Here is a 16,014-nt window from a genome sequence, read left to right as displayed (position 1 = left end):
TCCTGCGCTGTATCCGTTTTCATCTGCTTGAAGTCTTCTCGCAGTGATGCACACAAAGTCTCAACAAATGCGCGGGTGAGTGGTGCATCTGCGTCACTACTATCTGTATTTACAGCATTATCCGCTACAGTAGATGCAGGGGTTTTAAGAAGCATTTCCTTGACAGACTTGTCTTTTCCCCCCCCCTTTAGCGATCGCCATGATTCGGGAGTTCCTGGCCTCACCTCTTCTTGAGTGATAGCCTCGGAGTGTAGAGCTGTTGTGATTTCCAGGGCCGTGCGAAGCTGCTTGATGTTACAGGAGGAGCGTCGCTCTAGGAAGGCTTATTGGAGACTATGCCTGTACTCCCAATCTGACCTTTGGAGTGTTACCTCTTTGGGAGTGCTCTAGGCCTCCTTTAAATGTGTGTTACCCGGAGTTACCGCCTTGACTTTCCATAAGTTGTGCCACCGTTTGCGGCTATTGGGCTTACTCAGGGTGGCTAAGTATCATGAGTCCCCCTATATCTGGGGGGGGTGCTGCTAGTCCTGCGTCCACTGATCCTTTTCAAGGGGAGAGACCACTTCTTTTGGCCCTCGGAGTTAGGATCATGTGCTAGTAGGCCTCAGGGAGCTGCCTTGCTATCCTTGAGGTTCGACCCGAGAGTTCACCTCAGCATCTACTTATCAGCGGGGGAGGAGCTGGCAAAAGACTTTGTGTTCCCTGCCGATTGCGCTGTTGTGCACTCTTCGCGCTTGAAGTGCGTTATTTAGTGCCTGTTCCCATGCCCCACCAAGCTGCATGCAGGTCGCTTCTAGCACTAGAGATTGTGCGCTTTGCCATCTCGAGGCGACTCAGAAATAGGCCCCTGGCCCAGCCGCCCAGGCTCTGCCTCTTCGTGGTCTCCCCGAACTGCGTGCCTGTTTCCCCTCACTGGTCCCTCCCAAGGGTGCCAGCTCACCTGGTCACTTGGTTGAGTCCAAGCCTTTCTTGTGTGGACCCAGGCGGGGTGGCCTATGCCAGAGATGCTGCATGCCTCAGTCTTGACTAGTCCGGGCCATACATCAGCCGCCCGTAACCTCTGCCCTGTGCCTCTGGGGTGGCCGGCCCCTCTGTTACAGCTCCCACTTCTCCACGTCTCTTCAAGCTTCCCTGAGTCTTCATCGCTGCTGGGGCCGTTCAGATTGAACGGCCGCTGAAGCCCCGGTGTGCCTTGAAACGTGGCTCCTCCTCAGTTGGAGCCCCCCCGGATCTGCTGCAGCTATTCACCGGCAACGCCCCCTAGGCCCGCAGCACCGTGGCCGGAGCTTCCTGCCTTCGTTCAGCCCCAAGGTTGGGTCCGCAGTGTGGTGACTGCTCTGAGGGGATCTGCTTGAGGGGTTGCAGATCCGTTCCGCTCCTGGTTGTCCCGCAGCAGCCATACTTCAGCACTCACCCCGGGAGGGCTCTACTCCTACCGCCGCTCTCCTCAGCCTGCCACGGCCATTTAGGGACCCAACGGAGCCCCCCTGGTTGATCCGCACTCCTTTGTTGCTTCCTGGGCTTACTCTGCAGTGGTATCTGCTGATGCTCCGGCGTGCGCTGCTGCTCAAATGCGGCCCGGTCCGACTTTGTGTAGGTCACCTCCCCAAATCGCGATCTCAAGAGGGTAGGCACTTGGTGTCAAATTACGCCAAACCGCCAGGTCACCACCGTGTCCGGGATCCTCTCCGGGCTATATAACCCTGGTTTGTGGCACTGCTACACAATGCTAAGGCCAAGGCCCAGTTGCGAGTTTGGAGCGACAAGCAGGCGCATCCTACTCGGTCGCCCTCTTGACCACGCCCCCAAAGATCTTTTTCAGAAGAAAGTTCTTTAAAGAAAATGGGCTTTCCCAAATTACCACCCTAAAGTTTAGGACTTTGATGTGAAGCTCACACCTGAAATGTCTACATATAGATGTGAGTTGACGGTATTTCTAAAGTGCCGACCGCTCTAAGAGGTTTACTCCCACTGCCCTTGGCCTACACAGGACCAGCAAAGAGGGGCTTTAAACAAATCCGGATGGGACTCCGCCCCCTGCATTGCTCAAGGGCAAGGCAGAAAAATATAAAGCTCACTGCAGAGTTTAGCACCTTGGTGCCATATTCCCCCGCTCATTTGCAGGTAGTAGACATTTGTTACACACCCATTTTCTCCAAGGGCCTTGGAAGTACTGTTGCCCCTTCTTGTACCATCCACCTGCTTTAACAAGGTGAGGGAGATAAAAATGCATTCACCCCTACTCTGTCCTTTGTGTCCAAACGGGTGCAGGGGGAGAAAATTCATTACAGTCTCCTGTGTTGTCCATTGGTAGGAGACTTTTGGTCCTTCTCCTTGCTTAAGGGCAAGGTGATGAGGGGACATTTGGTGGTCCATGGACCGGTGGGGAAGGGGTATCAGGAGTAGATTGCTAATGCCCCACTCGCGAACAGGGTACGAGAGAAGCTGCCGGCTATCTATAGTCTGCAGCATTGTGCAGCTGCTCAGGAGAGGGACATATTAAAGCTGTCCAAGCATCTTGCACACCTGCTCCTCTGTCTCTATTACCTATGAAGCTGCAATTAAATTGCTTTTTTTTTTTTAAACAGCCTTACTTTATCTGCCCCCTGCCTTGCTCAAGGGGTTTGGATGAAATTTGCACTCTTATTCCCTGCCTTGGATAATAGCAAGGTTAGGCTAAAAATAAGGCAGGCCTTTTCTACCTTGTAAAGAAATTAGAGTGAAGGAGGGCTATGATAGCTCACAGGTGTCCTGTTTGCAGAGAAAAACAGGACATGTATGAACAGTCACAGCCCTCTTTCATCATTGTGAAGGTAGGCTGGCCAAGCTGGCAGCTGCCCTTATTTCACTTGTATAGAGACATGCTCAATTGCTTTGAGCTCTCACCCTCATTATTTGTCCGAGAAGGCATCCTGTGACTACTTATTGCTGCCTTTTGGTGTGTTCATAAATTTCACATTCCCCCCTACACCGGCATTTTAAAATGAAATTGAGAGGGGGCCATGACACCTCACATCTGTTCTGCTTATCTGTAAAAAACTATGCACAGGCCAGCTGTGCTGCTGATAACTGCACCGAGCCCGCGCTTTTAACCCCTCTCCTGTGGGGCTGGGAAAAGGAAAAGGGAGCAAATTGTACAATCCAACATTGTGGAAAAAAGGGGGATGGATATTTACACAACACCTGCCCTTGGACAAGATAGAGGGTTGCTCCTCAATATTGAACCATTTAACTTTTCGGCAAGGCAAGGTGAAAGGCCTCTAGTGCTTTACTAGGTCGAGCCAAGGCAGCGCAGGCGCTGCTCTTCGAGGCATGCTGGATTCAGTCTATGGGCTTTCAACATGCCTAGCGCTTTGTTTAGTTGGTTGGCCTGCCTTTCGAAATTGCTTTACTCTGGTTGGTCAGTAGTGTCAATCTTTCCTGCCTTTGGGTGCTTGGTTCCCTCCCAGTAGATTTCACAATGTGTTTCTTTTGGTTTGGCAGCTGTAGCCATCTGTTGCCTCCTCGCTCGCACCCCCTCACTCCCGTCATTGCTACCGTTACTTCATCTCCCCAGTGCTGTCCCCACACCACCACGTCCCATTGTCGTTGCTTGTGTTAGCTTATTTTTAAACACTGGCAGAGCGGCTACGTAGAGCTTCCGTTATTCTCTTCTTTCAAGAAATGGAGCGGCATTAGGAGGCTGGCACTTGTAGTGCATGGCGTACAACTTACACAGGCACCATGCTTAATTTTTCAGTACGGCACCCGCTTTCATCAAAGGCAGCGGCTTCAGGAGGCTGGGCGCTTTTATTTCACCAGTAGATGTTGCTGTACCCACAATAATGTTCTGCATGGCTAAATACTTAGGTCCCAAAGGCGAGACCGATTGTATTGCAAATGCTTGTTTTTAATGAGTTGGCTGTGCAAGAACCCCCATACGATTTTTCTTTAATGTCTCCAGATATTCACAATCTTAGAGATTAAACAACTTTATTGGGAATGGTGGAGCCGTAAAGATCCAGTTCTCACTCTTGGGCAAGGGGGCAGAGGAGGACCGGGGAAATATACAGCCTCTTCTCTTCGACAAATTGTGGGGTTTTTGTGGAAAAGCCACCCCATCCACTCTTGGTCAATTGGAGGGGAGGGTAAGCCCCTTCCCCTCTTTGAATTAGGAGGCGGTCTTATGTAGTATTCAACACCTTCCTCCTTAGGCATTGTGATGGTGTGGCTGCATTGCTGGATAAATGTAACTGTGGGTGGAAGAATGAATGCTTGGTTGTGGGCTCAAGAATAAACGCTTGAGTGTGGATAGATGAATAGATAGATGTTTGGATGCGAACGGATGGACACATGGAGGTGGATGTAAGTAGGTCCAGGAATGAGTACGTTTAAGTGGGTCCACGTAAAAGTAGCCACAAAAGTGACATACGTGAGACTAAGATAAAGAGATAGTATGTGTAAGAGTAATTATTATTGTTAGTAATTTGGAGTATGTCGAAGAGCATCTGGAATAAGAATTAGTAGGGATATAAATAGGTGTAAGGGTAGGCAAAAAAAGGCGCAATAGTGGTAGCAAATCGGAGTAAGTAGGAATAAGACTAAAAATAAGTAAAGGTTAAATACACATTAGCAGGAGTGGGAGCAAGGCAGTGTAATCAGAAGTAAGAGTAGAACATGAGTAGGTGTAAGTAGGAGAAATGTAGGCATATTGAAGAGTAAGTATAGGAATAAAAAAGGAGGTACGAGCAAATGGGGTTAAGTATAAGAATATGTATGGGTAAGCGTAAGAGTAGGTGTACTGGTAAGAGTGAGTAGCGGTAAGGGTAGGTTTTAGTAGGAGAAGATATTTGCAGTGTGAGCAAGAGTAAGTGACCTAAGTAGGAGTGACAATAGTTGTAAGTAGGTGTGAATGTAGGGATAATAGAAGTTGTTTGTGGTAAAATATGAGTAATTGTTGAATAGAATGAGTATGCATAAGTTGGAGTAAGAGCAGGATGGAGTAAGAGTCATAGTAGACTGCAGTAGAAGAAAGATCAAGAGTGAGTATGAGTAAGCAGAAGCAAGAGTATGAGTAAGAGTAGGCATAAGTAGGAAAAAGTAGGTGTAAGAGCAGGAGTGAGTTATACCAGCCTTCATACAAAGTTTACTAGAGCTACTGTACATTACTGACTTGATTTCAAATGTGACTACAACTGAACACCTTCATTCAGAGGAGCAGCACTTGTCTAAAGGCCTACACTCTGCAGCACAAAGCCAGATTGTTCATGGTACTCACAGCCAAAAGGGAAAAATGCCATTTTGAACACTTTGCATCTACTTTATGGTACTCGTCAATCTGGGGCCTACGCCGGGCCAGTGGGTGCCACAAGTATAAACTGGGAGTTTCTGGGATGGTGTTAGTGGGCTGGCTTAGAGGCCACAGAGCTAGACCACGAGTTATTCGATGGACTCATAATCACTGGACTGGACTGGGATTCTGTGGGCTGGACTGGGTTTGAGAGATGCGACTGGGCCAGACTGGAAATCCCTGAGCAATGCATGGATTTACTGTGCCAGAAAGAAAAGGGGGGTTGGCTTCTAGGGTCTAAGTAGTTGTCACTGGGATAGGATGGGGAGTAGTATTACTAAACTGTTATTCTTCAGGCCTGAATGAGAATCACTTAGTTGGACTGGGCTCAATAAGTCGAATTGTCCGTTATTGGTCTTGAAAAGGGGCCAGCTTGCGGGGATGCGGCTTAGCGACCCTGTCCGGGTATCATTGGGCTAGTCTCGGGTTCACTAAACTGAGGCCTGCTGCTGTCCTTTTTGGCCAGGACCATTCTGCACCCAAAGAGGTCCAAGAAAGGTGACAGCTGGCCCATCGCACTGTTTACAATGTAAAGAAGGAACTGTCCCCTTACTCAGGTCGCTGTCAATAGCCCACCTCCTCCATCACTTGTGGGTGGTGGAAATGAGGTGTTAATGAGAGACTAAATAAATATCTGGATGAGAGATGGTATGATCGTTTGACTAAATAATTAGACTCACGTGGAAATGAAATGGTGTCTGCAAATGTTTTTCGTGCCTCTGAAGGTATTTGTAGTTTGTGAAAGTATCAGAGCTTGAGGGCATTAGCATTCTGTTTGTTGTCACGGTCATGAGGTGTCATTCTACACTTGAGGAAGCACCTTTTACATGAGTGTACGTAGTACTTTGCATGTTGCATTGTGTTAAAGGTTTTTCTTTTTGTAAATGTGAGTGTCCTTTTTTTGTTATGGGTGTAACGTGTGGTTGTATTTTATGTAATGTGGTAGTGTTTGTCTGAAGGCATGTTACATATTTTAAAGAGAGTATGGCGGAGGTGGGAGCTAAGGTAAAGTTAGAATTGCGGGTGGAAGGAATGTGTTAAGTAGTAGCCCCTTATCTTGTATCTTTCCATACTTAAGGTTTTGCTGTGTGTCAACTATTACAACCCCATCAAATTTAACTTTAGGTATTTGGGGCATGCACACTGTATATGCAGTTACATTGAGTGTAGTGTCCTCTTCATTACCAATGTTCAGTGTGCAGAGGCACCCTAATTCACAAGAAGCAAAACTCCAAGTAGAGCATAATGCCTTTCCTCTCCTTTAACAATGGTGAGAAATGGCAAGTTACTCTCAATGAATTGGCAAATATTTTTTTATTAAATACATCTCTCTATTTAAAAAAAAAAACAGGTAAAGCAGCGTAGAACGTATGTCAAAAATATCAAAGTTGATGGGAGGAAAGTTTGCAATAAGTCTAAACACTGGCGATCCCGCAGGGTAGCATTACAACCCTTCGAACCCTGCCACCTCAAGTTGGACTCAGCCATTTATTTATTTGTGGGTTTGTACCGCGCTTGAATCGACTCCCGAAGGAGTATCTCTGCGCCCAACGCCTGTGACGTATGGAGATATAGAGCTAGGACCTAAGTGAGAAACTAATACTGAAACAGAAAAGTTTTGAGCCTTTTCCTGAACGTTAAGTGGTCTGTACACTGCCTAAGAAAAATAGGGAGGTTGTTCCACAGTCCTGGGCCAACGGAAGACAGGGCTTTGCCCCCCGTCTTACCTTTTTTACCAAAGGGACTTGCAAAAGCAACTGGTTGCTGGAACGAAGGGTGCGCGCTGAGTTATAGGGGACAAATATTTCGGCCAGATACGAGGGACCCAGCCCATGCAAACCCTTATGGACTACGCAACAGGTTTTAAATTTGTTGATCTACTAGGAGGGTTTCAGGTATTCCAGATTAGAGAACTCACGTTGGTGGGACTCTACAACCTTAAAACAATACATGCGTCTCAAACAAATACCGAGAGGCTTACGCTCCAATACGTTCCCAACATATGATGATCTCGATCTAGATCTGGTGAAAAAATGGGAGGAGTCTGTAACTAACAACTCCTTTTCCCTGATGGATATTCTGATAGAAAGTGCAGATCGCAAGTCCAGCAAACTATTGGGGGAAATTGCGATACTGGAGCAAGAAATCAAAGACCTCAACCTACCAGAACCAACTGTGAAAAATTACACTATTTTGGATGAGGTACTTTTTAAACACCAGGAAGAAATCAAGAACAGAAAGGCCAGACAAATTAAAAGAGATGACGCCGACTACCGCAATGGTCGCATTTTCACTTACGATCGAAAATACGACTCTCTGATTCGATCACAAAACCCCAAGAAAGGTGGCAATATAGCATCCGCCCCAAGTTCTGTCTCATCTAGTAACGCTTCACTTAACTCAGCAGGTATAAGCGAACCTGATCGGGATTTGCTAGACACTAATAGCACTCCTTTTTTAGTGGAGCTAGAAAGGATGCGCAAAGGGAACAAGGCCCAACCCCAACGAGACACAACAGATCAAAGACCCATAGAGGCAGCAGGGGTGGTAAACGAAGATTACAGAAAAAAACTGAGGTCAGGAACAGCAAGGAAATAGGGAGCGTACACAACGAAGTCCAAGTAGTTAACCTTTCTTCCTTTCCTCTCACTCCTGATATGACCAATCTCCTTTCCAAAGGTTTAAATTTCAATCCCTTCTCAATAGGAGACACATGCCAAACAAAAATAGACCTCTTTAAATTTGTAAGGAGCCTTAAATTGAAAAAATACTTTGCAGGAAAAACCACAAACGCTAGAAACGTTAGAAATATTCCTGATGTATTGACAGACAATGTGACGACAATAAAAGATATACAAGCAATTCACCTATTGTTATCCATTACTGAATGTGAAGACAGCCCCTTAGAGATGGGACAACTTTTAGAAGAACTAAACATAGACACAGATCTGGGGGTTGTCAGTGGTTTAAAAAATAGATCCACTTGGACTCCAACACTACCAGGTGGCAACAACATCGACAACTTCCACAAGCGAGTGCTTGATGACATTAACAAACTCAATACAAAAAAACTCAATGAACATTCACTTTTAAAGATAACCTCACCAAAGGAGAGCGTTTTGCCCTCGCCGCACTAACACAGACTTCCACCATTGTGATCCGCGAAGCGGATAAAGGAGGTAATATTGTGATCATGAATGCGGACGATTATAACAATGAAATACTAAGCCAACTTGCTGACACTTCTTGTTATGAACCGATTGCACTCAACCCTATGGGCACTCTTACTACATCAATTAACGACCGTCTACACAAGTGGAAAGAGGATGGCTTACTGAATGAAGAAGAATACCTGTACCTTAAGGTACACAAACCGACATTTCCATGGCTTTACACCCTCCCCAAAATTCACAAAGATCTCCCCTTCCCACCAGGCAGACCCATTGTCTCGGGTATAGGAGGACCAACCGAGAAGTTAGCGGAGTATGTGGATTTGTTTCTAGGCCCACTAGTCAAGAACTTACCCTCATTCATTCAAGACTCCAAACATATACTAAGTGTTCTTAGTGACCTAGAATGGCAACCCAACACTACCATAGTAACTATGGACGTAGTTGCCCTATACACAAGCATCAATCCTACCTTAGGTTTAGAAGCCATAACACGAGTTCTGTCCCACAGACCAGCAACCCTGTGGGCACATACCCAAATGTTAATATCCATGATGACCCTTATTCTGAACAACAATTTCTTCATGTTCCAAAAGAACTGGTATAAACAAACACGTGGAGTTGCCATGGGCTCCAAATTTTCGCCGTCCTTTGCCAATCTGTTCATGGGTGCTTTTGAATCCGACCACATCTGGGGCACCAAGGGCAGCGAATACACCGACTCCATACTATTTTGGGGACGTTACATTGATGACTGTATTTTACTGTGGACAGGCTCAGATGATCATCTCCAAAGCTTTTTTGAGCATCTCAACCACAACGAGTGGGAACTGAACTTTACCATGAAGTCCAGCAAAACAAGCATAGAGTTTCTAGACCTGGAATTCTATGTACACGACAACAAACTGCACAGCAAACTGTACAGAAAACCCTCGTCCTGTAATGCAATTCTTCGAGCGGACAGCTACCATCCACCACACCAAATCAGATCAATACCTTTTGGAGAATTCCTCAGAGCCAGAAGAAACTGCAGCAAGGATAGCGACCTGGCAGAGACCATACAAGACATGGAACGGAGATTCGAAAGACGGGGATACCCCCCAGCAATCCTGTCCTCAGCCAAAAAGAGACTCAACAAAATCACAAGACCAGAGACACTCAAATGTAACAACCATAACAAGGCGAAAGATTCAACAGTGAGGATGATTACTGAATTCAACAGCCTACACAGACCAATTCGCACTAGCATGACCAAGCACTGGAATCTGCTAAAAAATGATCCAATACTCAAGGATCTCATTCCTCCAACTCCCCAAATAACTTTCCGTAGAGGAAGAACTCTGAGAAACAGACTCAGTCCAACTGTTCCTCGAACAGACACAACTCCGGACTGGTTGACACAACGCAGCAAAGGGTTCTTCAAATGCGGCTTTTGTGCGATGTGCAAATGGGCTAAACACAAGACTTTGATGTTTACTGGTCCCAACGGAGACACATTTGACATCAGAGTGAACATCAATTGTACTACGAAATATGTCATTTACATAATTGAGTGCCAATGCGGAAAACAATATGTAGGTAGCACGATAAGGTGTCTAAAAGACAGAATCTCAGAGCACATGAGGGCGATACACAAGCAAGACCCAAAATATCCTGTTGCCTTACATGTAGCCAAATGCCAACCAAACACAGAAGATTTCCGCGTAAGGTTTTTTGGCATTGATACAGTACCTATCCACATAAGGGGTGGCAACCGTGAGCTGACCCTCAGACGCAAAGAAGCAACCTGGATTATGCGTCTGCGCAGTATTGAATTCGGCCTGAACTATGACCCTGAGATGCAATATTTCCTAGGGGAGTAAACACAAAGGTTACTTTGAAGATAACACTAACTAAGTACCCACTTTTTCAAGTTATAACAATTACTGAATTGTTCAAATAAATGTTCTAATATGGTACAACCCTGCTGACATATTATAATATGTCCGCAGAGTTGAAGACATATAACGCCTTTTTATATGGTTGTTTGCTAGATCCATACTTAGTGAACTATATATATATATTTTTTTCAGTATTTTACTGCACTGTACATTTATGTATTTTATTGTCAAATCGTCTGCTTAGTGATTCACTCGATTCCAGATAGACACTTCTTCCCTTAGTCCAAGAATCTTAAACATAAACAAATGCCTCGCTTAGCAACCAAGCATTGATTCTTGGTTTACGTAAAATTTCACTTTGCCTATCGGAACTCCGATGGACAAATAAATTCTGATCTTCAGAACACCGACATAACAATCGATATCTTCAATAAACACACTGTGTTTTTCCCAGCAATCTCAATACCAGTGGTTCACCCTCTCCGTTTTTGTCATTCCATCATTTTCTGTTATACGTAGTATTTCTTCTAAACTTGGCCAATACTACAGTGTAGAGAATGACAAAACGCCGCTCTAGTCTTTCTCTAACCTAGAGGCGGAAATGAAGCTTAAATAGACGTCCCCACTTCCTGTCGGGTGACCGTCTTCGATAAACGGCGCCGGGAACTACAAGAGGGAGTACGAATGGTAACAGGTAAATCATCCAGCTTTGCGCTTTGTTGAAACGCTACTAAGTAGAATAGAAGCAAACTATACCACAACGGTTGTTGCTTTATTTAACTCTCTCTACAGGTGCACCCGCCTATTTCCCCCTTTCTCGAGCGTTACAGCTCTAACCTATTCTCCTCCCGGTTACAGCCACCCTGATGAGCCCGTTAAGGTATGAATAAAATTTCTTAAATTTTCGCCGTTCTTGTGAACTTAAACTCCCATTAGGGTACTTCACATGTTCATTTTTTTAAACCCCGTGTTTCTGATATAGGAGCTAACTAACCACGTGTGTACAGCGCGCTCTTCACACGCTCGCCCCTCTGGGCATTTGGCCACAACACTAATCCCAGCTTTTGATTGTTAAAAGGGTGAGTTTACCGTATCTTCTGTCCTAAAACATGACCTGTTCGTTTCCTGCATTACATAATTCAACCACCCACTAATTTAAGGAATATTGCTGAAAACCACTGCAACGCAATCATGCGCTCTTCGTAAATAAAAATATCTCGCTTCTGGTGTTCTGAGAATTGCTATATCAGTGTGTTTTTTCCAAAAACACACCCATATAATAGCCATCCTCCTTTTCCGTGATAAAACGCTCACATTGACCAGTGGCGTACGGAATGACTTCTTATTTCCATATAATAGGTTGACACCACTACATGGCTGTACAACTAAACTGACAGATTGAGCACCTCATGAGTATCCAAAAATACAGCACCAACTCTCTACCCATCTGCATCCTCTTTAGTACTAATCGACAATGTCCACAAACACCCCTTATTGCATTTACAACAGGTTATACAACGGTTACTGGACGTACTTTATTAAATGGTCGATTTTTTCTATAAAATGTTTGGATAGATGTTTTGCTCATAAAAGTACTCACTCAGCAGTCACTACAGGTTACAATGGGTTGTACACCTGATCACTAGCACTTCATTTTTTCACTTGCTTAGATTTATTCCCGTGTTCCAAATGTACTGACGTATACTGGTCAATGTGTTTTTCTTATTAAAATGACCCAATCATAGACTATCTGCAGTCACTTCCACACAAAAAAATTTTTTTTAACCACGGTATAAAAAAACTTCACCAGTCACATACACCAAAGTCACCTAACTACATAATTCATGTCACACGTATATGACACTTTGTCACTCCATGGCATGCCTACGTCCTTTCTCACGAAGGGTCCACCAACCACCTTTTTTCAAATGCTTAGCTCACATAAGACAACCATACAAATGTATTTTTTGTATCTATACCCAGCCCTGAAGATTCGCAGTCTGGTTTCCCTGCGATGAAACACGTGTTGGCCATTACATGTGAAACAATAAACTGTTTGCCACAACAAGGATTCTACTCGATTTCAAACTTTTTCCTGGCACACCGCCATCTATTGACTTTGATACATGTTGATGTGTTTATTACACTACTGTTTCCACAACCAGAAACTACTGTGACTTTACTGCATTTTTCCTAGAGCAGGGGCTATTTGTTGTTTTTAGGTTTTAAATTTGACTCATGTGCAAATAAGTCTGACGAGCCTCCAATAAGAGCAGTCCAGCCCGTACTCCCCAAACTGGAACAGATGAACCGTTTCATCCTTATTGGAGCTCATCATTCGGGTGTTGCTTGGTTCCTGAGGCACAGTGAGTACAGGACCCACGGCTGAGCATACATGCCACTTAGGGCAATTTATCAACAACACAAAATGGTGATGGAAGGAATGCTTGCAATAAGTCCAACCACTAGCGATCGCTCGGGTCGCACTCCAACCCATCTTTCTTTGGCTCACCATGCCACCTCAGTTAGGACCCAGTCATATGCAAACCAGTCTTGACCCTGCTCCGTTTTGTTTTTTAAAAAGCACTTTTATTACAATGCTAAGCATTGTGGCACAGAGCAAAGGCAACACAACGTGGTCTTTCTGACATTTGTACTCAAGGCACCGCTCCACATGACAATTGACAAAGGGTAAAGTGTGGAAATCCTTTAATATTCACAGAAATTACACGTTAAGTGCAGGGATATCACAAGATAATGCGCTTGCCCATTGTTTTTTATCTGATTGAGTATGAAATGCGATTAAATATTCGCACTTCGGGCATATTTATAAGCCCCTAACGCCACCACGTCACCTTTAGTGACGTTGTGATGGCGATCGGGGCTTTGCCTTATTTACAAGGCAGTGTTAAGCCACTTAACGTGGCTTAACGCTGCCTTGCAAATAAGGGCGCCTTTCACGCTATACTTAGCATGAAAGGGGAGGGCAATGGGTGATGCGCTGGGTGTTCCACCGCAGCACCTATTGATTTTGACGCTACCCCCTATTTACAAGGGTGGGGTAAATATGAGGCAGCACCAAAATTAAGATCAGGGAAAACCTGGTCTTAAATAGGCGAAACGAGGATAAATGCTTTATTGCTCCTCATTTTTGCTGTTTCCATGTGTGCTGCGCTGTGCAGCACAGATAGAAACAGCAACTTTCCATTAATTGTTAATGTGCAGGAAGGTGAACCTTTCCTGCACAGAAAGAATCACAAAAATAAAGAAATTAGATTTTGCAACTTCTATGTCTGCTTCATTAAACAGCACACATAAAAGTTACAAAACCGCATTTAAAGGTTGTTTATGTGCAGGAAGGGACACCTTCCTGCACATAATCTTCCCCTTAACGGAGACACCGTTGCACTATGGTTCAAGGGTGTCTGCGTTGGCGCTAGGCTGCTAAGTTTAGCACCAGCGCAGTAGGAAACGCAGGGCTGCGGCATATTGTTGTAAATATGGTGCAGCCCTGCGTTTCTAAAGTGGGCGAGTGCGGCGTTAAGCCAGGAAGGCTAACGCACGCAGTCGCTTCACTGTAAGTATGCCCCTTCATCATACATGCCAACATTTCAGGAGAGCAAAGTGGGAGATTAAAAGAAAAAAATCGGGAGAATGGGACTTTGAATCGGGTTAACGGCATGTATGGGCTTTGGAAGTGGCTGCTGTAGGATCGGACATTTAAAACGTAAATGCACGTTTTTTTCTTACCTTTCAGAAGCATGGAGCATAAGGCAGGCAGAGAGGGTGATGCAAGTGTTGGGCACTGGCCTGGTTGTTGGCAGTGAATGCACCCCCACCCCCCTGTGGCAGCCGGGGCTGAAACAGCTTCCCCCCCAGTACTTCGCAGGTCTTTAACAGACGATTCCCTTGTTAATAACGCTTTGTTGGTTTTTCACCCCTTCAAGAGCCCCTGCATCGCCACTCCTTGTTGGAAGAATTAGCACTTTACACAATACCAAGCCCTGTCAGCTGAAACCCACAAGGAATCGGGTTTTTGCTTGTAGGAATCGGGGTGGGAGACTAGCCTTCAAATCGGTAGTCTCACGCCTGAATCGGGAGGGTTGGCATGTCTGCCCTTCATGTCAAATGACCAAATACCCTGTAAAGAACAGGACTTAAAATACTGCAAGAATCTGTTGCCTAACTACATCTTTGATGCAGTTGTTGGTATTTTGCTAATTTGTCACATTTAAAAGCTGAACACTCCAGTGTGTTTGCAGTTGGTACGTCTTGGGCAGCGGCTGGCGCCCTTCGGTTGGGAGCTCTTTAAATATAAACACGCTGCCCTATGTATTTCTGAGTTAAGGCGCACTTCTGCCTGGCAGGGTTCTGCTTGGGTCAGGTCCTGCTGTTTAGACCATGAGGTCATGTATGCTGCTTTCCTATTGGCTGGCCGAAGTGAGTGACAGCTAAATAGCGAACTTATTTTAGGAAAGGATTGACGCTGCTTACTGTTCGGTAATTCAAACCCCACTGACGGATAATTACACTGGTATGGTTCACTTCAGTCATTCCAGAAATACACAGCAATACCCCTTTATGTGGTATTAGTGCACACCCATAATAATATCTTACTGAATCGTATATATCTTCCCGTTTCAGAATTCGAGCTTTGAAGAAAGCGGAGGCCGAGCAGGCCAAGATGGCGGAGGAGGAGGCCGAACAAGCGGCCGCCGCGGCCGCCGCAGAGGCGCTGAACGTGGCGAAAGAAAGGATGGAGGAGATGCGGGGCAGCCGGCCACCGACACCGGCGAAGGAAGAGGCACCCGCAGGCACCAAACAGGCGGGCACAGCTGCAACCTCTAAACAGCCGGGCACAGGCAGCAAGAAGAAGAGGAAATAAAAATAAACACACCAAGGGTCCCCAGGAAGACCGCCCTACACTGAAAGGCTCTTCTTTAGCACAAACTTTAAAAATGCCAATGTGTTTTTAAAAAAAAATCGACTTTAAACTACAAATTCAAAAAAACCTTTGCTCCCATATGCAACAACGTTTAGACAGACACCTTTTGAACTACCAGACATATAATGTGTGTACATGCGCCTGTTTATTTTGCATGCCTATGTTTTTGAGAATACTCCTGTTAGGGTGCTTCGTGTGCACTTTGAAGCAAAAACAAGGATGGACCCGTTTCAGAGACGCTTTTAAAGGCCTCGAAATCATACTCAAAAGGAGCTTGTTGCTCCAAATACGGGAATTTTGTCGAACGGGTCTGCTGAGAGGGCCAGCGCATAAAATGTTCTTTATTCTAACAATTCACAGTGCCATTATTTATAATATATTTGCATTGGCAGTCTCAAAATATAAAAACGACATTTTAATTTACAGAATGCCCTTGTCTTGTTTATGTAATGCGATGCTGTCATGGAAACGTTAAAAGGCCTGTTAGCACTACCCCTTCTCCCAGGTGGCAATGAAGGAAAAAGGCTTACTAAACGAGTTACTAATGCCTTGCCCATAATGCAACGAAAGTATTAGAACCCTCCTCCTTTTATGATGCAAAAGACAGGCAGATAAACAGATCTACATAAAAAAAATCTCAGAACTACATGTTGCATGCTATTCTTTCCAGAAGGCACAATGATCCTCGTT

The 16,014-nt window shown here is 45.1% G+C and overlaps 1 protein-coding gene across 2 annotated transcripts in view; it reads left to right on the top strand.

The window, feature by feature from the left end:
* Window positions 1-15,748, top strand: part of LOC147684868 (radial spoke head 10 homolog B2-like) — a 443,845-nt gene extending 428,097 nt beyond the window's left edge. Inside the window, exon 22 of one of the 2 annotated variants that reach the window (XM_086940738.1) lies at window positions 15,024-15,748. In XM_086940738.1, coding sequence (XP_086796864.1) covers window positions 15,024-15,264 — 241 coding nt within the window. In that variant the 3' untranslated portion in view covers window positions 15,265-15,748. The remainder of the gene's footprint in view (window positions 1-15,023) is intronic. The other variant, XM_086940739.1, reaches the window with a different exon arrangement.
* Window positions 15,749-16,014: the final 266 nt, after the last annotated feature.

This window comes from Lissotriton vulgaris, chromosome 10, assembly GCF_964263255.1.
Source record: "Lissotriton vulgaris chromosome 10, aLisVul1.2, whole genome shotgun sequence".
Lineage (NCBI taxonomy): Eukaryota > Metazoa > Chordata > Amphibia > Caudata > Salamandridae > Lissotriton > Lissotriton vulgaris.
Note: the sequence above shows the minus strand (reverse complement) of the source record. Positions and strands in the feature narration are given on the sequence as shown.